Source organism: Lepidothrix coronata, unplaced genomic scaffold, assembly GCF_001604755.1.
Source record: "Lepidothrix coronata isolate B3197 unplaced genomic scaffold, Lepidothrix_coronata-1.0 Scaffold5, whole genome shotgun sequence".
NCBI classification, from domain to species: domain Eukaryota; kingdom Metazoa; phylum Chordata; class Aves; order Passeriformes; family Pipridae; genus Lepidothrix; species Lepidothrix coronata.
Genome location: NW_016690185.1, coordinates 9,581,493 through 9,605,148, shown reverse-complemented (window position 1 = coordinate 9,605,148; position 23,656 = coordinate 9,581,493). Strand labels below are relative to the sequence as shown.

General features: G+C 43.4%; 1 protein-coding gene across 4 annotated transcripts in view; it reads right to left on the bottom strand.

Annotated features, from left to right (window-relative positions):
- The window catches only part of RSPO3 (R-spondin 3), a 63,651-nt gene extending 42,169 nt beyond the window's left edge, over positions 1-21,482 (bottom strand). The window contains exons 1-2 of one of the 4 annotated variants that reach the window (XM_017830597.1): positions 21,385-21,482; positions 20,297-20,442 (exon numbers count right to left, since the gene is read on the bottom strand). In XM_017830597.1, coding sequence (XP_017686086.1) covers positions 20,297-20,442; positions 21,385-21,386 — 148 coding nt within the window. In that variant the 5' untranslated portion in view covers positions 21,387-21,482. Of the gene's footprint in view, positions 1-19,964; positions 20,051-20,296; positions 20,443-20,642; positions 20,760-21,384 lie in introns of those variants that run through there. The other 3 variants (XM_017830590.1, XM_017830613.1, XM_017830608.1) reach the window with 3 other exon arrangements.
- Between the last annotated feature and the right edge of the window lie 2,174 nt (positions 21,483-23,656).

Sequence of the window (23,656 nt, the reverse complement as noted above, 5' to 3'; positions counted from 1 at the left end):
ATAGCAACATCAGCAGTAACAGTAAGATTCCAAATATATGTGCAGTTCTGTAGGGCCTTTCACCCTGTGGTCCTCAAAAGCACTTTATAGCAATCAACCAAGATGCAGCTCCATGATGCTAAGCAAATGTTCTAGGGACCATGTTACCTTTCTCTTAGCAGCAGCTCTTTAACAACATGTTTGGAGAAGAATGGGAATGCACTACCTGTTTGATGGCTGCTATGACCAGTCTGAACTAAGACATTTGGAGGATCCCGGGATTGAAAATGTGACTAAACCAGAAAATGTAGCTTGGTTGCTATCAGCCTTTTTCTGCTTTACATTGCAAAGAGGAAGCATAGCCATCCCAAAGCCCATGCTGAAGCAATAGTTCAATACTAGGGATTAAGAAGTGCATCACCTCACTGCTGTTTTCTTCCTCTGAAGATCGCTAAGTTTTAAAGTTGTTGCTTCATAATGCCTGAGAACTGCTGATGACAGGTAGGGCACAGCAATGAAGGAAATTGGCACTGGGATGTCTTCAAGGTCTTCACTTTCATCAGGAACACAGTTTCTCAGCCACAACATAGGGACAGCACTGTGTTAGACTTTGCCCCAATTCTCCTGTTATGACTTTGTAAGCAAAGAACAGGCACATGAAAGTTTACCACCAGAGGTCTTCCGCTGGCATAGAACAGGGATGAGCTCAGATACGCTAAAGCCTTAGTTATGCCTGCTCTTAGAGATAAAAAAAAGCCTAGTAAAATCTGCATCTAGCCTACTGGAGTGTTTTCTTCCCTGTCTGAGGCACACTCCACAACAGCACCTCGTTCTCTAGGAAAAAAAAAAAAGGCAGTCTGTAATAAAGCATTGCCCCTAAAGTATCTATGCTATAAAGCTATCTGCTACTATAAGTAAAGATATCAGTGTAGTAAGTAAAGAGATCAATGGCTGGAAATAGGTATCAGTGAGATTCAACTGCATTAGTTAAGACAAAATTCAGTAAGTCTTGGTAGTTCAAATCATTGCAGCAGTCTCAGGGAGGCAGTATAATCTCAGACACATGTATGTTTCAAATAAGAGGTCAGACATCTTTCTAAAAGCATGCTGTAGTTTATCCATAAATTATTGTGCCTGAGAAAGGAACCATTGAGTGGATCCAACAGTTTATGCTAGGCACCTTCAGACACCCCTTGCTGCTGTACGCCTGGCTAGGGGTTGCACATGCTGGCAAGCCAGTCATTTATTAGCATTTTGCCTTAAGATAACATCAGCAATATCACTGTTTTCTTACTCACAGTGAATTGTGTTATGCTCATCAATCTGATTCTAATGACATAAAAAAAAATGACATAATTCTGGATAAAAGTAAATAAAAATGCCATATTTCTAATATAAGTTGACGATCCAATATTTTCTTTGTGATTTGAGAACTACTTGTTTCACAGAAGTTTTCCAAACTAAAATAAACTTCAGTTTCCTTAAAACAAACTCCACATTGTTGCCTTGTGAAGAAAATTAGACTTTTATGTCTAGTAAGGTTTCAATGTAGCATATCTGCTGGATAAGGCATCAGTGTAAGCAAACAGATGGTAGGAGACTTGCTGATTTTACCATTATATATTTGTGCAAAATGGAGAAGGGGAGAATATCAAGAAAGTATCCTTCTGATTTCATGTAATTTCCTCTTGTTGAGTCTTAGCCACTTGTCTAATGCAGTTTAACGTTCATATGAAATTACCAACAAAACAAAAGAAAATAAACAGTATGTTTTCATTATTTTTTCTGCCTAAATATATATCTAAATTTCTTCAACTGTGTGGTCTCTTCCTCTGTTTATTCTTTATATCAGAGAAAATTAAGAAAGCACTATTAAGTTATTATTTTAAAAATGATGTAAAGATGGAACTGTGTTTCGTGTAAAAAATGTAATGAAATGTTGCAACACTCCTCCTTTTTAAAAAAGTTGAAAGAATAACAAGCCAAGTTGTTCACTGCTTCTGTCTTTATGAACTATGGCATATATTCCACTTTCTTCAAACTAGCATCTTGGAGGAGTGTTTATGACGCTGTCTTATACAGAACTTAGAGATACCATTACCCTAAAGAGTACATTCCCTTAGCCAGTATGGCTACGAATAAAAGAAGAAAAATTACCTTTATTAGTATAGCCTCACTTTTTATACTTTTCTTTCATCCCCATTACACTGTGATTCCTGCTCTGAAAGTGTAACTCCTCCTCTCTGAAGGGGATCCCCTCTCCCAGTGTCCCCGGGGTATGCATTCACATTTGGGCTAAGTGGCTGTAAAGTACCTCCATTCTCCACCAGCAGTTTCACACTCAAATTCCATGTGTTTAAGTGCAACAGACCTTATGGCCATGGAACAGCAAATTTTGAGAAGTAATTGTTTTCATTGTGGTCATAAAGTTGTAAGATAAGTGGAAATGGCCCACAGCATCACAAGCTTGAGGCAAAATGATATCCCAGGAATTCCCCTAAACTGATGTAGAGTTAAAATATCTGCTGCCCTTGAACATTCAAGCATGGCTCCAGAGTAGGAATTAGGAGCTCTGGAGGTTCGGTTGCCTTTAAACAACAGTTTAGGACTTCTGAAATTTTTTTATTCAGTTTTATGAATTAAGGTATCTGCACTCAAGGACCCGTGCAGGGATTTGTTTCCCCTTGTAGGTACTGAAGATTTGGACACCTACGATTGAGCCAGCTGTCCAGGCTCCTCAAGAGTCAACATCGATCTAGTCAGATTTAATTCTTCTATGGATGGAGAGGGGGAGATCCTCTGGGCTTGGAGACAGCAGGCTTTGTAGTCGTTGGAGACGAATAAACACTTCTAGGGCTCAGTCCATTTGAACTGTTTTAAATCTCTGCCTTGGGATGAGGTGGCCCAGGAGTTGCCATTTTATGTCCAATGACTAGCTCAGTTGTTGATGTTTATACTTCCAATGTTTTCAGTCAAAGGAATGTGGTCAAATTATTTATTTGAGCCAAATGTCACTGTCCTGTAAAAAATCAACAGATCCCTGCCAAATTATCCAGTGAAAAATGTGTTCCTGGAGATAAAGAGGTCTGACCACCTGGACTTTAGCAAGATTTTCAAGTAAGTGGTCTGTGTGTCTTAAAATGAGATCACTGCTATTGGCTAGTCTTAGAAGAGAACTAATTTTCAATTTTTGAAAAATTATGACAATGCCTTCTTGCAAACCTGTCAAGAGGATTAATATAAAAAATGAACTGATATTTGTACAGATTTTGAAAGGTGCATTGCCGCTGCTGCTTCTTGTTGTTATTACTTTAAGGTGAATACACTCACTTAGGGGAGTTTCATGCCAAACAACTCCAGTTGCTTTCAGCTGTCCAAGCCCACTAGCTTAGAAACACTCCTTACTAATGTTCTTCTTCCTTGAAGAGACCATCTAGACTGTCCCTCTACAGCTTTTTGAGAGCATGAGTGACTCTTCTGCCTGGATTTCTGAAGCTCCTACATATGCACACATGGAGATACAGAAGAAGATAAATTGCCTTACATCCTACCTTCTTCCTTGCTGTGACATGGGAGCCAACAGCTCCATAAGTCACCATGATCAGAGATGCGAGTACCCAACAAGTCAGTATATTCCTGCTCAGTTGTCCAGGTTGGTTTTATTTATTTCTTCAGTAGAAATCTAAACTCATGTATAGAAAATGGTGACTAATTTTGAAAGGTAAGATATAACTGTGAAACTGAAATGAAAGGATGAACATAGATTGATGTCTAGGATAGCCTGGAGACTATCCAGACATTTTATTTAAGATAAGGGGACAAGAAAATAGACTGCTAGCTTCAAAAATTAGACATGACACTAAGAGGTCTGCCCTACATGCATTATTTGTGAGTACCAGACATTACCACCCTAGGAAAGCATCATAAGCGGCCCGTATGAGCCCCAGGCCTTTTTCTTGCAGAACTTCACCTGTTCAAGGTGGACACTAGAACCAAGTCTTGTGATCCAATTTTTACCCCTTCTGTATTCAAACCAGCACATTCTACTCACTGATAACTGACAATAAATAATGTAATTAAAATTTAAAAAATCAGTATCACCAACCTTTGTTTTGATAACCCTGAGAGTAGCTCAATTGGTTAGAGCACGGTGCTAATAACATCAAGGTCATGGGTTTGATTCCCTCATGGGCCATTCGATGGCCTTGATGATCCTTGTGGGTCCCTTCCAACTCAGAATATTCTGCAATTCTGTGATAGAAAATTCTGCTATAGTATGCACATGCATTGGCATATACCCACTGTTCACTGTGTTCCTAGAACACCATTTATTTTTTAAGCAAAGAAATTGGCTAACATGTAGATGCATTTATACGTCTGCATTCATCTCAGTTTGTTGTAAATGTGGCATTTTTTATCCTCAAAATTATATCCACTGGAAAGTGACTTCTGCCAGCATTACTTCTTGAGTATCTCATCATCATCCCCAGGACATTGTTAGTGACCATCCTTTCCCTGCTACTAATATCACACTGCACAGGAAACATTTAAGATACTGTAAAAACAGGATAATTTTGGAATACAATAAAAGTTAAAAAATCCACCAGAGCAGCGATTGTCTTCTCCCCTACATGGCGATTCTTGATACATACTGGAGGTGGGAGGGGGTTTGGTGGTTTGGGATTTTTTGGGGCATTTTTTATATTTTTAGGGCAGACCAGAGAAAGGCAAAGATGTCCAAACTGGGAGTCAGTACTTCTGCAGCCTGATTTGGATCATTTAAAATACATTGGTCAGGGTAACACACTCTACCCATTGCTGTCTGGAAGATATGCAAGCATGGTACACACACTACGGAATGCTGTCTCTGTGCTGATATTTATAATGATAACACACTGTTGCTCAAATTACACTGTGTTCTGGCTGCTGCCTTCTGTCTTGCCCTTTCTTACAAGCAACCTAGGGGTAGGACTTTCCTATGCATTTGCAGAGTGCCTATTGCTGCAAACATTAATAAGAGCTATCACTTAGGAGCAGTTATGTACCCTTTGTTTAATCTCAAATGGATTCTTCTAAATATTTACAGTAGAACAGTTGTCAGACTGAATGCTGGACATTACTGGCAACTTCTCAGCAGCTGGAGGGGAGGGAAAGGATGGGAAGGGAGGGGAGGGAAGGGAAGGAGAGGGGAGGAGAGGACCTACTTGTTGCATTCTTCTGTGGGGTTTTAGTAAGTCAGGTTCTGCATTCTGTAACTTGGTGGCACTGAGCAAGAACGGTCCAGAGAATCTGGCACGCCTCAGCATCAAGTTGTGCTTCAGTCATGTGAAACTGCCTCTATTCTTGTTTATCTTGAGGGAAATGACTGTTTGGCGGTTTGCTTTACAGACCCTGAAGTAAATAAATTGTATGAAAGGCCAGTGGCTGCTGCAAGAGGTGGGGGAGCTCCAAATTGTTTGGGAGTGTCAGCATAGCACCTGCTACTGCTTTTGGGAAGCCTCTTGGCTGTTAGATCTGGAGCGTGAAGTATTCCCCTGTTGTGGTGGCTCCCCAGCACAGGCTGATATGAACTTTTAAACAAATGAAGCTAATCCTGTGAGGCTCAAAGAAAGCCTTTGGTGGGCTTCATCTCCTCAGCCTCTGAAGTTACATTGGCTTTAATGAGAAAGGTGTGTGTGCAGGAGGTGTGGAGAAGGAACAAGTGGATGGGCAGCAGCGGGAGCCTGTGGCTCCTGGGAGGGACCCATGTGCCAGCAGCAGCTGGCTGGTAGATCACCCATCAGGCTCTCCATCTGTGTCCAACAAGTGGGGCCTTGGGCAGGCAGGAGGAGGGGATGGTGGCTGCATGGCTGCTGTACAACTGGCAGAAGTGCTCGTGCATGGGAGGGGGACCTGAGAGAGCAGGCATTTGTGTTCCTCGCTATTCCCTGCTGTGACACAGCATGTCTGTACTTACACAAAAAGGCTTCAAGGATTGTTGTCTTTCTTTGGAAAAATTTCCATTGACTTTAAAATGAGAACTTTGCCTGAATAAGGTTCTATGAATTTGTCCAGATATGTAGGATTTGCTATTGTAAGGGCCTGTCCTAATTTCAAGATGTGTGTGTGTGTGTGTGTGTGTGTGTGTGTGTGTGTGTGTGTGTGAATGTGTATGTGTATGAACGCATGTGTGAGAGGGAGAGAACTCTCACTGCCTACAACTGTTCTGCCAAGATAAACTTTGGAGCATTTTATATATTAACTCTGCTTTATGTGTTTATTTTTCTTTTAGAGATTCTAAAAAGAGACTGTTCAACTCATCTTATTAGGGGCAGCATGTTTTTTTAAAGAGAAAAACAAGTTTCTACTCTGCACTGGAAAGTATTTGCTATTTTCAGCGAAAAGTATTCTTTCCTTCTGACCTGGCATATTAGATAAGATTTATACTTCCGACCTGACATTAGGTAGTTAAGATTTATTCTTCTATATTAACTTTACTGAGCTTGCAAGCTATTCATTTACAGCATAGGGAATATATTTATGGCAGAAGCAAAGAAAGTTCGCTACAAAGTAGTAAAATATGTTATTAGGAGTGTCCCGTAGACTGATGAAAATTGTGAGTACCGTTGCAGCTGGCTCCCTTCTGGCTCTTTTTTCCTTCTTTGTTATTTCAACTTTAAAACTTGAATTTGAAGTCAGTTTCAATGGCAAATAACTTAAAAGAGTCCAGATGATTCTAATATATCCACATATATGTACATATGTTTATGCTGTGATTGAGAGGTGTGGGGAACGGGATAACAAGTGACTTGAATTCTCTCCGTGTTCTACTGGCAATGACCCAGGCATGAGTAACACTGGACCTCGTTCTCCTGCCAGTATAAATCAGGAGAAACTCCACTGAGGTATAAAGCTGTGTGAGTGAGAGCTGAATCAGATCTAGAGCTTTTCTCTATCCAAAGGTGTGGACCCAATCTGTTAATGTCCAATTGACTTAAAGAGGGAAACGCAGAGCATGATGGAAACCTGGAAGCACTTCAAGCCTTTATAGACAGAAAGTTGGAAAGTTAGAGGCCTCCTATTGAAATCAGTGACAAAACCTCCCATTAACTTCAGTAAGAAAAGAATCAAGCTCTAGAAATAGCTGGAAGCCAGAGAACTGGATGGCTCAAGAAACAGGTAATAGAAGCTGATGACTTTCACCAAAAAATCATCAATGCAAACCTGGCCATGTTTAGTTTAGACTCAAAATTGCTTTCATCTGATGTTTGAAACTTTCACATTGTAAAACCTTCAAGAAGAACTGGCAGTTGTGATAGCTGTCTCAACACGAGGCCAGTGACTGGACAGGTGGGGTACCTCCTCTGTCCCCACGTCATCAGAGAGAATCCATCTTAAAGAGAAGCAAGAAGCACTGGCCTGCCTATAGAGACAGCAGTGCTTGCACTCTGCTGTGAACCAGAGGTTTTCCGTTTCAGAAACTGTCAGACTAACTCTGTAAATCCACTTAGGCTGAATATATTGGGGGAGGGGAGTTATGGCTCCACAGCAAGCCAAGAGGAGGAGTAGATATTTCCATTTGTGGACATTATTCAACTGTTGTCACAAGAGAGAATAGAGATGTCCAGAGGTTTAAGGAATTAAATGTGTTGGAGAAAGGGGAAAGTTAGGACAATGAGGCATTACAAAAGCTGGAAACTGCTTATAGGGTGCAGTGAGCAGAACTGCACATTGCAGTTCAGCTGATGAACTCTGCTGCCCATCCTGTCTGCAACAATGCACTGCTCTGCAGCTGAGAAGGATTTTGTAGGTTGTACTAAATTGAGGCCAGTTGCCCATCCATCCATCTTGATACTCCCTGATAAAGTTGTGGGGAAATGCATAACATTATGGAGGGGGCTTTCCTCCCCTCTCAGTATTTTTGCAAACAGTTCACTCTTTCTGCTGGTCCCTGAAGGGGAGAGCAGTAGATGAACTGGGTGAATAATTTGGTGTCTGTGCTTGGTCAAACAGCCATAGCCATGTTTGATGTCAGCTGACACATTCAGAATAGTTCACACTTTTACAAACTCCACACTTCATATTCTTGCATTTGATAGACCTCAGGGCTACATACTCTATTACACTATGCAAACCTTTCCATCCTTCCTTATGTCTGACATAGGCTCTAAGGATTCACATATTTTTGTATATGCAAAGATTCATAGCTTGTTTTCATAATATGTCTCTGTAAATCAAATAAGCTGTTCACTGCTTCTTTTCTCTCACCAAGAAACTGACTGCTATCATCAAGTCATCACACCACAACTCAAGGGCGTTCTTTCTCTTTCCACCATTTCTCCTCAAAACCCTGGGCTCAACATTGTAAGTTGATAACTTGTGGCTTGGCAACAAAAGGGAAAAGTATGCCGAGGAAGAAACTTGCTTGCAGGTACGAATGGGGGAGTGAGGGCAGGAAACACTAAGGATGTGGTTTTTGGGGGTGACACTAAGAAAGAACATGAATTGTTAAGATTATGAAAAAAAAAATAAAAAATATATATCCTGTATGTTGGGCATATGATCACATGTGAATTCGTCTGGTTCAATGCATTCATCTACTAGTTCTTATTTCCAGTAGGCTTGGGTAGGATTCAGGCATTGTATGGATCATGAGGAGGACATGGAACATGACTGTATTAAATCAGGCAGGCTAATAGAGCTGGTCTAGGCTTCTTACTTCCTCTACCACTTGACACTTCAGAAAATGCAACATTATGGGTCTATTCCTGTGCTCAATACCTGTAGAGGCAAGGGAGAATCTTGACATCTGCAACTGAGCAGATGGCACAGTAGGAAAAAGCTCATGAGTACACAGTGAGGGGCAGGGTGAATAAGTATAGATAGCGTGGGGGAAAGCTGTAAAAGTATCCCTCCTATACTTTTAGGTGGCATATTGTAGATGTTCTCTGACAAAAGATGCTGGAATGCCTTCATGCCCTTTAGCAGCATCTCACAAAGAGAATTGCAGATTGCATTTCTGCTCCTTTTCTTGGTGATTGGGAACAAAAATCCCCCACCTATCATATTTTTTTAATAGACAGTATAAACATTTAGACTGGATTCTGAGTACATGCAAATTTTTTGCTGGCAGGTCTCTGTGAATTATTTGCTTTCTGACACGAGCCATAACTAGAAACAGAATCAGTCCCTTAACATTTATGACATATTTATCCTGCCTAAACATCTCCCATTAAAAACAATGGGAAACATTGTGTTGGTATGGCATGTGCCTTATGATCAAGACATTTCTGTTTGCTGATAAAAGAAAGGAATACTGTCTTTCTTTGCTGTTTCCTCAGCACATGCAAGGATGCAAGTACAGAAATGCACCCAAGTGCATTGTCAGCTCCCAGGAACATCAGCAGCAGGGCTGCTGGATTGTCACAGGGGCAAGAAAAGACTGTTTCTCACTATTGCCACTGATTTTCCCTGCCCAGAGCACAGCCTATGAAATTTCGCTTTCCTTCTCAGTGGTTGAATACAATTTCCAGCCTAGTGATACAGGTCATATGAAAAGCCAGAAATGTTTTATAACCAAAAAGGGAAGGGTCCATGTAACTTTCTGGTATAGTTTGAAATATGCCAGGCTCATCAGAAAGAGAAGAGGGTCACCTACCAGGCTTCCCATGTAATTTTTTTATTGTTGTTTAATTTAGGATTTGGTTTAACCCACACAAAACTAATTATTTTGTTTTCCAAACGGACAATAAGGGCAGTGGGCGAAGAGATGGAGTTTCCAGGTGAAGTAAAGGACTTTGTGTGATTTCAAACAAAACTTCTATCTGAGGTTATCAGTATCCATTTAACCTATATTTTAAATGAAAATACTTTAAGAACACATCAAAACCTTTAATACTTACCTGTGTCTAAGTGAATTTTTGTGTATGTATATGAATGTGTATATACAGATATAGATATTAATGTGTAGGGGAGAAAGGGAGAGATGACAATGTATGAGCATTTGTATTTTTATTTTTTATTTTTGTTATTTCTAATTTTTATATTTTATAAAATATTATATTTTTCATCAAAATTATTAATTTTGTCAATATATTGCGGAAAGTTTTTAATACCACCCTGCATTTTTTGTGGGTTTGTGGTTTTCTGACACCTTTTTCAACTGTTATACATGCAGATGATCAAAAAGGTCTTTTTAGCAGATCATGGGCATAGACTGTGTAAAGGAGTTCTTCCAACTCTAGGACTACAGCTGTAGAGTTAAGGGGTTGCAGGGAATGAACTACATAAGCTGAAGGTTTACATAGGAGTCAATGGAAGATGCTACTTCTGAATAAGCTCTCTTATATGCAATACTGCAATTTCTGTGGCTGATCTCTCTTGAACAAGATGTGACCAAGGTCTCTGCATACTTCCAGATGAAAAACACAGTCTCTTTTTGGTGTTCCCAGTAGTAACCACAGTTAGTCATGGAACCAGCCTGGAAAGATGAACCAGCAAGTTCCATACATGAATAAATTATTTTTCAAGAAATTATGCAAGTCTTCAGAAAGTATTATGAATTGGCTTTCATAATTCTTGCTGATCTTTTAGTGTAGTCATGGTTAGAATCCTCCTCTCTTACAAAATCAAGGAAGCATGGAAATACAAGAGAAAACTACTCTTTTGATTAATCTATTTTATCTGGAGTTAGGTGTGATTTATCCTGAGGGAGAAATGAACTTTTCTGCTCACTGGGTAGCTGGAAATGATGTGATTTCCAAGAGATGTGAATAGCAGCCCATCCTCATCAGCACCCCCAATCAGGGTACAGTTCACAGTTTCCTTTGTAGCCAGCCAGATCCTGGCAAACAGTAGTAAGATCCTCCCACTCTGGTCACTCCCCAGCCAGTGCTTCTAATTTCTGTAAAGCTTGAGAAGGCTTGTGTTCATCAGAGTATCCAGGCACAATAGATAACTTATAAATGAAAGCCTATTTGAAACCTCCTCCATAATTTTCACATTCATGGAGTGACTGGTCTCTCTCTAAGAGACCACACAACCATAACATATGTCACCATTTGTTAGATTATTTCCTCAAATATACTGAACTCAGGAATGTGACAGTTTGCTTGTTCTAAGACATACTTTTGAAAGAAACTGGGGCTTTAAAGCGGGATTAGTATCTTAGTTTATTACTCAGATGAAAGAATGTGGTGCCCAGTCATGGAAAAGAATCAGCATTTTCATATCATATTGATTTTGTAGGTTGCTAGCATAAAAAAATGATGTCAACAGAGAAAAAGAAAATAATTTTGTCCACAATCTGTCCAGGGGAACTTCTTTTTATGTTTACCTGTTCCTCAAAATCACTTAGGTCTTTTCTTCAGAAATAATATATGACCTAAGCAGCCATGGATGTCCTCTTTGTGACATTTGCTTAAAACTGAATCCTACTGACAAATTCTCACACCACTGAACTTCCCCTTAATAGCAGCTTAAATAGCACATTTAAATGTTTCATTCCTAAAGTCAGGGCCTTAGTCTTAAAAATACTTGTCTAGGACATAGAACAAGTCATAAATTCTACACTCTCATACAGAATTCTCCTTTCCCTTTTAATACACCCTCAACTCTGAAACCTTTTAATTGCCCAACTGTTCATAAAACAAACAGAAAAGACAAATGTGCGACTTTGTTTTGGACTGCAAAACAGAAACCGTTTTAGGTTTTTTGTGTGGTTTTTTTTTTTTTTCAAAACACGAAATTGTGCCATTTATTTACCTTCCCTGCCTTCAGGATCTTGTCTATTAGATTTTATGATATCTGCAGCCATCATGCCGTGTACAAGGTCTCATCTTAGTTCATTATTTTTAGTTCTGTGTTATACTAAAACTTTCTGGAATCTTCATCCATCCCCGTGTGTTTGCGAAATACATGCACTTAACATCTTCTGACTCCCATGTTAAATAAATAGCCTTTGCTCACACTTGATTCTATTTTGGAGGGCTAGTTCTTCACTTGTCAGCATTACAGCAAATTAAACAACACCAGCAACTCATTATTCAGTGGCACAGAAAAAAGTGAAATTAATTATGAACATTCTAGGAAAAGGAAACAAGGTTATGAAACACTTGCCAACAGTGGTGTTTGTAATCTTCATGAATAAGCAATGCAATAATGCTGGGCAAGTGTGTGTGGGAGGTGCACTCTGGAGAAACTGGCTGTTTTCCCCTCTCTGACCAGTTGAGCTGTTATGATAAAAAATGTTGTTGCTAAAGAAACCTGTAATAAATCCTGTTGGGAGTATTGCATGTGCTGATAACATATGTAAAGTTTGTAAACATATTAAAGTGTCAGGTTTTAGTAACTCTGGTTCATGTGGATGTTTGTAAAAGTTAGTCGAGAAATGCAATGGAAATCTTGTTGCACCAGCTGGTTGCTCCTACGTTTCTGATTCACACAAAAACCCTGTCTTCCTTCCCCCCGAAGCAGAGCCTCATTCTATAGGGAAGCTGGAAAAAAGATCTCAAGCCTTACCTAAGCTGTAACTTCCCACTAGAACGCTATCACCAGTGAAGCTGTGCACCTACTGAGTTATTTGGAGAGAAGTGGGATGGATGAGCTGGTGCTTGGTGAAGGATTTATGCTGTTCTGAATGTCGTGATGCACTCCATTGAGGCCTTCATCAAAATACAGATGGCAGCCCTGAGCAAGACATTTCAATTGCCTTTCAGCAGGTGGGAAGAATTGGGTGCCTTCAAAAGAGACTGACAAAACCCAGCATACTGAACAAGAGATTCTCAGCTTAGTATGAAATGTTGAGTTCAGAAACTATATCAAATCCTGGATGTCCAGGGTGTTCAGGTGCCCTGGCACTACTGCCCAGCCTCGCAAACCAGTATGCTCTTTAACAAAAGAAAGGAGATTTCACTCTTTTCGTTTGAAACACACCAAGAAGGGAGCAGCAGCCTTGCTGCCCTTAATGTATCCAAAAACTTAGCAGCTAAAATATTTGGCCAGGAATTGAAAATCTAAGCTAGATGAATTCTTCTCTATAGCATGACTCTAGCCTATCTGTGATGATCTACTCTAATAAACTGATTTTTATCACCTGGATTTGCATGTAATCTCAGGTCATTTGCTCGCACCCATTTTAGTTTGCACAGAAAAGGCAAGGGCTTGGGGGGCTGGGTATGAGAGCAGAGCTGCACAAGACTATATTCCAATGTCAGTAAGCAATCATTGGCAATATCGTGTGCTCCCGATGGAGGACGTTTGTATTGTTATTTTTATTATTTGTCAGTTTATGTATTGCCTTTTTTTTATAGATAGGGTTTCTTTAAGAGAAAATTTAAAAGTCTCTGCATGAAGGTACGTGAGCTCAGAAGCCTTCCATGCCAGGTGGACGCTCAATGTCATTAAACTGAAACCTCATGTTAGAAATGACAAAGCATCTGAGAAATGCCCATGTGTCAAGGATGAGGTGGCAGTTAAGCAGGGCTTTGAAGGTGAGGGACTCATATTTAAATCCTGTCCTAGACACACCTTAGGCACCTATATCCTGTTCTTGGATCTGAGCCTTGCTGTGTTTGCCCTTGCACTTTACAGCAAGCTGCAGGAATCACATATTGTTACTATTTCAACATCCATCAGTGAGTCCTGTGTTATTTTACAGTGCCCCAAAATCTTCTTTATCCTGCAGGAAATATCAAACTGAAATCCCATCTAGGACCTTTTAATTTTAAACATGAAACATGTTAGTATGTAAAATTGACACACATTAAGAAGCTTGAAATGATCAAGTTTATAGCAGCACTACCAGAACTTGGTGTAGACCTGTGGTTAGGGGTTTTACTTTCATTTATAAGTATTACTATAATCATTCCTTTATGTTCTTCCCCCTAATTACTCTGTTGTGTAAAGCCAAACTATCAATGCAAGTCTAGGGTGCTGTTTGGAGCCGGCAGGAGCTTGCTGATGTTTCCACAGCCAAGGGCTCTCCTAGGTCAGCTCTGGTCCCCATAGCTGAGTTCTTGCCAGCAGTGTTGGAATGAGATATGTTTTGTGGCTCCTTTGCTTCAGTGGGTACTAGTTTTGATCACAGGAGTAAATAACATTATTCTAAAATGCAAGGTTGATAGCTTATAGTCTAGAAATTGAAACACACGAAAATGTCTATTCGTCAGCTATCGTATAATCACAGTACAATCGTTCCTTCTTTTTAAGGAGCATTGCTCATAGCAGTGCTCTGTATTAGCAACAAAAATAAAGTACTCATTAATAAAATCTGCTGGATTTTATTATGACAAAGCATCTCATTGTAATCATTCTGCTGTCATCAGAAACTCAGTTATGCAATTATTTATAAAAAAAGTTGCAGCTCGTGTCTCTCTTTTTTTTTTTTGAGAACCATAACATATTTTGCATTAATAAATATTCTGTATTTTTATCTGTGGCATTGTTTGTTGTAATTGCACACAGACAGACTTTTGTAAAAAATGTACATGGTTTCAGCTGCCTTTTGTCATCTGATAACATTGCTTTATTCAGAATTGTTTTGGTAAAAAATTGGCAAAGTGATTTTGAGTAGTTCAGACTCCAAAATTAGAAGCGAGACAAAAATATTATTTTTTATTAGCTTTTATATCTTCTCCACCAAGCTTTCGCAACTTTTAATTTAATTTCAAGCAAAAGGGACAATTCACTCAAGGAGGAAAAAGGTTCTTAAGAACCTCTGTAGTTTTAACAGAGGAGTGTTGCAAGTAGTCACTGTCTATAAATGATTGAATATGAAATGAAAGACAACTTATTAATGTTAGTGATAAAGTGCAATGGTCAAGCCAGCACACTCACTTTATTAACCAAGAAAGCAAAATGAACATTATAAGCAAGAGAAAAAGAGTAAGTCTGATTTTTGAGTCCTAGCTCAGATTTTATCAGGTATAACTTTCATTGTCTTCAGTGAAAAATTTACGGCAAGAAGCAACAGCAGAATGGGGATTTGCAAAGGCTTGATACACTAATGGAGAAGCTCGAAAGAAATTAATCTCATGAGTTAACTTGATTAACTTCAGTTGGCTCAATAGGTGAAAGTAGAAAAATAGCTGTACTTTTCATATGATTAAGAAAGAAACTGCCTCCCAAACAGGCTATGTATTACAATTTTGAAAGGTAAAGGGCATTGTTTTACCCTATATAGGGACTGTACGTATTTGAAGCATACAATTTTGCAAGTACTCTAGCATAGGGATTCTTCCGAACTCAAACTGTATACTGAGGTCCTGAAAAAAAACCCCACACCAGCTCCAGTGAAGTCAATGGGACTTTCTCCACTGAAAGCAAAGGAGGCAAGTTCAAGCTCTAAAAACATTTCATTAATAACAGCAATATTTTATTCTGCCTGCAAAGTGAAATTGGACATTTCATGTATTTGCTGATATACCATCCTACATCAATGTCTTTGAAAAATTGTGGTAATATATGTATTTGGAGTCTAATATGAATTTTATATAGTATAAGAAATGTCTTCAGGAGCCGACAAGAACAAAATTTGTAATTATTACCCTGTCAGGTACGAAATGGGAACTGATCTGTAACGTCCTTTAAACTCTTGAGATAATAACTCTTGAGAAAATAACTCTTGTTCCACCTTATGGTGGTATGATTAGGCACAGATCTACATACATACAGAGTTATTAAAATAAAATAACAACACAAGTAGTCTATACCTATCATGCTTCTAAAGCTTTCAGCGGTGGGTAGTGATTTTCTGATATTTAATTATTTAAGATATTGTTACAACGAGATACACTCACAGTTTATGACAATAATAATGAAACAGCTCTCCGTCTGCTTTTGTTCCTAATGACTGCAATAGAAATTTTGCTGTCTATGTCAAAACAAACATGTTCTCATCCAAAAATTAGAAATATAGTTTCATTGCAAAAAAAAAAAAAGATGCGCTGGTCACCAGCAAAGTATTTACCCTGAGAATACTAATATGAAGACATCACAAAAAAAAATTATCATCAGCATGCACACATTTTGAAAGAGAACTAATACTGAGTAATTCAATCCTGCCCAAGGGGTCTGCTTGATGGCTGCTTGCTTGGCTAACATCTACTTTAAACTGTTGCAATGAGACACCAAATTATTCCTTTTTTAAAAAGTTGATAAGAGTACCTCTCTTATATATGGACTGTGCAGCATTGCCATCTGTGCTGTGTCAACTCTTAATATACATGTAGATATAAATAATATATATAGATGGTGAACTATTAAAAAAATTGCTTCTAAAATGCAGTGTTATTTTAATTAATAATGTAATTCCTCTTTTCTTGTTGACATTTTACCTCCATGTGAATTGCACCCTCCACGAGAGTATTAAAGGACTGAAGATACAATTTCACCAGCTTGTGTTTTGTCAGTACTTTCCTGGTTTTGTTTTAATTTATATAGTTATTTTACAAATGGACTCTTACACATCTCCTTCATTTTGAGTTTTAAGTAGTTGAATGCAAACCAAGATAGAGAGTCAGAGTGTTTGCAGAGTGGAACCCTCCACTCCTGATTGTGACCAGAAGCAGATACTGGAAGACCTGCAGTCTCGCATCGGCAGAGGAATGGACAGAGGAGAAATGGCTGGCAGGCAGGCAGGCAGGAAGGAAGGAAGGAAAGAAGGAAGAAAGCCAGGAAGGAATGAAGGAAGGAAGGAAGGCTAGGTATCCCGAATGTGCCGTTACAGCAAAAGGCAGGAGGAAAAACATCAGATGGGCTACCAATAATCATGGGAGCTCTACATCCAAATTGCACTTCCAGAGTCATACAAATTGTTTTAGTCCCAGATGCAAGAGTTCTGATAGAAGTATAGAATTTTCTATCCCCTTGCTTATTCTAGAGATTTCCAGATTTAGTCTGTGGCTCCCTGGTAGTCCATAGGGTCATGGCAAATGATCTGTCGGTCATTCACAGACCCGTAGCTAATAATACTTCATTTCCGTCCATTAGAAGGTCAATGAGAAAGATACCTAACTGTCAGTACTAAGTTTTGGGGGCTGGTGGTGGCAGACCCAAAATATTTTTGAACTACTGACTTAATCCTACTTTTTTTCTAAGCAAATTTTAACCACTGGTAGATGCATAGAATTTCTTATTCACTGGTATGCTACTCTGTACTCAGCTGCATTTTACTTTGGCTTGTAGGACTCAAACAAGCAACTTTATTAAACTTAATTGCTCTTATCAGAACAAACCCACAAATCTCTTTGATAATGATATGTTTGCTTTTGAACTTTTATTGATCTTGTCCTATGTTTAATTATGGACCTGATCCTCTGCTTGCACTCTGTTCTTGACTTCAGGGGCGTTTAATCTCTGCACAGCCAACTATGTCTTTACAACAGGTCATGAGATAGAGATTTAGGATTCTCCAACTAGAAATTTCAGTAGAAGTATGGAGAGTGAAAGCATTGCAGATTAGACATTTCTCATAGTAAAGACTACTTTGGCAATAGGTACAAAAAAAGCAATGCTTCAACACCAGATCCTTCTGATGGGGAAATTTAACAAATGAACTTTGATTTATATCAGCAGAGAGTCTGGCATAGCATATTCTGAATTAGTCAGTCCAGACTTTATTATTTCTTTATGCTAAAATGTGTGAGTCTACAATACAATACATGGAATGGAGGACTTTGATAGTAAACAAAATGAAGTAACATGGGCTCGTTGATTGCTTGATGGCAAGTGGTTTGTACTGTATTTAAAAATACACAGGTTAAAGAGATATTTGAAAGCACTTCCCTAGCCATGAGTTTATGATTTCTGGTTAAAGGAGACTATCTGAGCAAAAAACACAGAAATCCAGAGAAACTCTTCCATGTAGTAGATGAATTTGACAGGTGCCTTCTTTATCCACACACCGTAATTTATTCCAAGCTGTACTATTCACTAAAAGCAATTTATGGATTTTTGAAGCCAAAGGGATCAGTGCAAGTGATTGTAACCACTTTTACAATAACTTTCATAGACATTCACTCTCTAATTCTTGCTTCAGGCCGAGTAACCGCTAGTTACACCAAAGTATGTTTTACAACCAGTTGGATTTGAAGACCTCAGTCAGTGGACTGATGTACACCATGGCCAGGTGAGGTGTTCTGAAAGGCTTTTTGTCTTCACTGCCAAAATAACAAGCCAGATTTCCATCCTGACTCTCTAGCTGTGATTTTTCAGCTCTGCTGTGAATTTACCTTAACTCTTGCATTTTAACCATAAAACTTCGAGCAAGCACTCGGTACCTCCTTAACGTTGTCCCAACCGGCAAAATACCCGCGGCCAACACTGCTGCCTCCGTTTCCCGAAAGTTACGCTGCTTTGCAGGGTGTCTCAGAACGGCCGAGGTGGACCGGCGCTCGCCTGGAGATTACACCGCGTCTGCCCCGATCCTAGGAAGAGGCGGCTGCACCGCACCCAGCATTGAGAGCGGCCGGGGGCAGGAGGAAGACCTGCCTTCCCCGGCCAAAAGCAGTGCATCGCCCGTGCCGTGCCGTGCCGTGCCGATGGGAGCCGAGCACCTGCAGCCGGGGCTGCCCGCCGAGCACGGGACAGCAGAGGTCGCCGCCGGCCCGGCGCTGGCCCGGCGCGCCGCGCACCAAGTGCCGGAGCAAGTACGGGCGGAGGGGGGCCAGCTCCTCGACCCTCGCCCTGCGGGGGATCCTGCCCCCCGACCCCTACCGTGCCCCCGACCCGGGGCTGAACTTCTCCGCCGCGCCTGTCGGGGTACCCCCACGGCTGGGGGTGGGGGGCAGCCGCAGCTTGCGGGCCCCCGGTTGCCAGGGTTTAAAGAAGTGGGTGGGAAGTGATGGAAGCTGCGGAGCTCCCCCTTGCCAAAGATAATAAATCGGATGCCCTGACATGTTTTACTTAGCCCTTAGTGCTCCCTCGCTGCGCGGCCGTGGGGATCGGAGAGCTGGAGCCCCGGTCTCTCTCGTCCTCAGCTCCGCTTTAGGGGCACTTTAGGTGAATCAATCCTTGTTTGCAGGAGGCAAACTATACAAAGGAGGCTTTCAAGGGCCAGCCGTGCCAAGCAGGGCAAGGGAGCGAAGGCTGAGCAAGAGAAAATTAAAATAATAGTACCTCCCCTCCCTGAGGAAGTAACTCAGTTACTTCTCGCTGATTAAATGCAGGCTGTTGTGTTTTATGACATTTCCTCGGTGTCTGCAGCTGTCAGGGAGAGCGGACAGGCATGAGCAGCCTCTCCGCGGTAGGTGCGCAGAAAATGCCTCCTCCCCAGAAAAGGCGGCGGGTCCGAAGCAGGCGGGGTGGCGAGGCCGGGTCGAGGGCACGTCTCGGAGGCCCTGCTGCCGCATCCCGCTGCGCCCGCGGCTCCTTGCGGCGCCCTGGCAGAGCTCTGCCCGGTGGCCTTGCCCGGGGGGTGGTCACTGGGGATCCGGGCCCGCGCCGGAGCCCCACGCCGGAGCCCCAGGCCGCCCGCCCGTAGCAGCGCCCCGCGACCTGGACAGCGCCTTCCCGAGGGGGCAACTCGCTCCTGCCTCCTTGTTCTTCCCTCCCCGATGTCGGGGGGACTTTCCTCGCCTCCTCGGGGCGACAGCTCCCTGGGAGTTGCTGCCAGTACCCTGGGTGCTGCCCCGCACCCTTCGATCCCCCGTCCGCCTCCTGCCTTCGCCCCTGACCCAGGCGGCGATGGACAGGGATCGGTTAAATTAGAAGAGAAGAACCCACTTCATTCCATGCGATTAAAATTAAAAAAAAATAAAAATAAAAATAAATAAAAATAAATAAAAATTTGGGGGCCACAGTCCCAGGACAGTGGCGATGGGTGACTAGTGGCAAGTGGAGGCTGGAAGCCAAAGGGCCGGACAGCGCCGCGACAACCCACCCTCCCACTCCGCATCGCCAGGCGCCAGGCTTAACCTATAGTCATAATCTGTACTGCTGGTTCTTGGGGTGGGGGCTTCTTGACCGGGATGGAGAAAGGCGCTTGGGGCATACCGGCAAAAAGTTACCTGTCGTGTCATCGCTTTTTCCCTTTAGGGAAAAGAAAGGACATTCCCCTTTACCAGACATTAAAATGTAAAGGACCAAACTCAGATCTTCCCAGGGCCCGCGCTGTTCATCCCAGTGAGGTGAGAAAGAAGAGCAGAAAGAGGTCAAAAATCGCCTTCATCCCTCCAATTGAATGAAACTGCCCGCAAATCCGCTCGGCCGCGCCGCGGGCGCGGAATTTGGTTCCCCAGGGCACTCGCCCAGGCACCGGGGGCACAGAACTCCCCGGACAGGTGAACAGCACAAAGAGAGGAAGCAGAAGTTATCAAAGTATAAATCTCTTCGCACTTACTTCTTCCCTGTCGCCGTACCCTGGAGGCGTGCTGGCTGCCAATGTATTCCATAAAGTTCAAAGTGATAAAAAACCAAGAAATCAGTCGCAATTGCATAGTAACCCTTTGAGAGTTCGACTTCTCCTTTTCGTCTTTTTTTCCTTTCCTTAAAAAAAGAAATAAGGGGTGGTAGGCGGCAAGGGATGAACACAGCAGCAGAAATACCTGCACTGAGATCCAAAGCTGGGCTTGGCCGGCTTGATGGCTTTTGCCTTTTTTTTTTTCTTCCCTTTTTTTTTTTTTCCCCTTCCCCTTCGCTTTTCCTATTGCACTTTCCAGCAGTCTGGCCCGCTACCTGCCGCAAACCTCAGAGTGCAGTCAGCAGCGGAGAGGAGCCGAGCAGCCGCCGCCGGGGTCCATGCCGGACCGGTGGCCGGCAGCATGTTGTGCGGGCGCCGGGGTGCGTGCGGCTGAGCGCGCCCGTGTGTGCGCCGGGCGGGCGAGGTGCCGACAGGACGGATGGATGGATGGCGGTGGGAGAGGAGTGTGCGAGGGCGGGAGCGGCGGGGGGGCAGAGGGAGGACCCAGCCCCGCCGCCGCCGCTCCGGAGCAGCCGCGCTGTGCGCCGCGGGCACCGCCAGCCGCCGGGCGCAGGTGGGCCGGGCCCCCCCGGCTCTCCCGCCCGCCGACCAGGAGCCTCCGGACTTCATGCGGGAGCTGCTCGCGAGCGAGGCCCCGGGGGAGAGGCCTCGAGGTGGGGCGGGCCGGGAGGAGCAGAGCCCCAGTGCCCCGGCACGGCGGGGGGAGGCTCTCCGTGCCCGGCCGAGCCCTCTCGGGGTACGAGCTCCCGAGCATCCTCCAGCGGCGGGGCCCGCGGGCGGCAGGGCTCTGCAGCCTCGCTGGCAACCCCCGCCTGGAGGTCTCCACTCGCCTCCCCTCCGCTGCCGGTCTTCCAGAGGTCACCGCGGAGGTGCCGCTGCCCCCCGCGCCCCGGTGCCTCCGTGGGGAGGAGCCCCCCCTCTCGCCAGGGGGACGGGGCGGAGTGCTTAGCCCCTTCCTTGCGGAGGGGGACACAGCGCAGCACCCCCTCTTCCCTGAATCTACTTACATCCTGCTTGAAATGGAGATGGGGAGATGGGAGAGGGGCGGTGAGGAATTTTCTCCATTGTGGACTTCCCCCACGGGACAGGGGTTTTTCGAGGTGCCTTCTCTGGCGGGACGAGACAGAGCAAATCCGCGTGTCCTGCCGGGGCCGGGGGCCGTCCCCACGGCCGGCTGGCGGCAGGCAAGGCACGAGGCCGGCCCCGGGCTGGGACCGAGCGGAGTCGTGCGCCCGCGGGTGAACCCAGCAGCCTGCCGCCGGTGCCATCGGGACCCTCGGCAGAGCCCCGGCACCGAGGGCACAGCTCAGCTGCACCTCGGCGAAGCTAGGTTGCCTGTTTGACAGAAGAGTATCGCGTTTCTTTCCTCCGGCAAGGGTTTATTTTTGGGGTGAAGGGGAAGGCTACAAAGGGGGAGGTGAGGCTAATTCAAGGCAAAACCGGCGACTTCACTGAGCACTTTCTTGCTTCCCTTCTTATCTCAGTCCTTATCTTATCCAAGCCTATCTCTGGGACAAGAGAGTGAGCCGTGTAAATCGGCGCTGACTGCATCAAGAACCCCAGTGATGTGAGGAGCAGCCACTTTAATTGTAACTGTTTTCCTCAGTCTCTCCCCCCGCTGCCCCTCTCAGAGCTGTTATATATCTGTACCATAAAATGTGCGGGATTTAAAGGTCTGTGGGAGGCTCCCTTTGAAAAGGACTCCGGGGAAAGCCTTTCTAATCCAGGATACTTGAGCCGGATGGGGTGGGATTGCCAGAGAGGCATAAAATAAAAATCATTCAGTAGACAAAACTAGGGGCTACCCCGACATGAAGAAAGTACATTTGTCTCGATGTTTTATTTTGTTGGAGATTGAGACTTCTCGTGTGCTAGTGTGTGTGTGTGTAAATATCTGAGGAAGCCAGGCGAGTGACATAAATAAACAAGACTGTGGAGAAAGGATGGGCCATGTATGTGAGCCAACCTGCAGCTAGCCAGCCAGCTCACTCGAGCAGCATTAACACCAGTGGGCAGAGAAAGCATGTCAAAAAATAAACGCTCTGTGAGAAACATAAGGAAAACATTAAACAATCGGGGAGTGCACTCCCTCTCCTTGCCCTGACAAAGCACGGCTGAGAAAACTCTTCTTGCTGTCTCTCCAGCCTCTTCCCTTCCTTGTGTCCCTGCTACAACAGAGATGCGTGGGACAGATGTGTTAAGAGACAGTCCCAGGGACTGCGTAGGTCACCCAAGAGCCTCAGCAAAACCAACTTGTGAAGTGTGTGCCAACCAAGGGCCAAGCAGTAGGGCAGGGTATGCATGAGTGACCAGCAGCGGTGGGGGGGGTGGGGGGGGGAAGAGGTCCTTTACTTGCTGTGGAAGAGGGGCAGAGGCACAGACCGAGGAGAAAACAAAAGCTGTGCCTTGACTCAAGATGAGATCCAAAAAGCAGCAGGACAAGAGAAGGTTAGGTTACTCCCCCAAACCAGCCCCATTAGGAGGGAAAAAACCACCCAACAACAATAACAAACTGAACCCATAAACAGTTATTGCCGTTCTGCAATAAAAGGGGAAATTTCTATCGTTGAAATGTGTGGAAGGAGCTTGTTCCAGAGCAAAACCTTGGCATGCAATTCTCTGTTTATGTCGCTCATCCCGATGGATGAGATATCGGTGGCAAAGTTCAGGCTGACATCAGCCCTGGGGAGGCAGAACCAGCGTCCAGGCTGGGCTGAGCGGGGCTGCACAGCTGTGCATGGGCCTGTGGCCTGTAGATGACCGGCTTTGGGGGGATCCAGTACACAAAACGCCTCCCCTAACCAGGCCCAGGGATGTGAGGAGCCAGCAGCAGCACACATTGTGGAGGGAGCTGGATGTAGTGTTTCCTTGCAACTGCAATGGATGAATCAGAAACAGCTCCCAGGGTGGTTTTATATGCTGATCTGTTTTGGGGTTTATTAAAAAGGGTGGGGAGGGAGAGAATGGCTGATCATCTGTATGTTGCCGGAAAGTCAAATATGTCTGTTTTACTGAACTGCATTGAAACCAGCAGCAGGAGACTGTAAAATCAGCAAAGTATTGTTTTGCTGGGGTTTTTTGTTTGTTTTTTTGCTTGTTTTTTTAAGAAGAGTAATCCTTTAGTCAAAGAGTAATAGTGTGTGGTGTTTTCACTATTGCAGTTCCTGCCCTGCGGTTTTTCTGTGCAAATTTCCACAGCTAGAAAATGTTTATTTCAGTTTTCCGAGTAGCTAACAGGTTGTGGGAAAAAGAAGGTGGCCTCAGGATGCTCAGATTCTA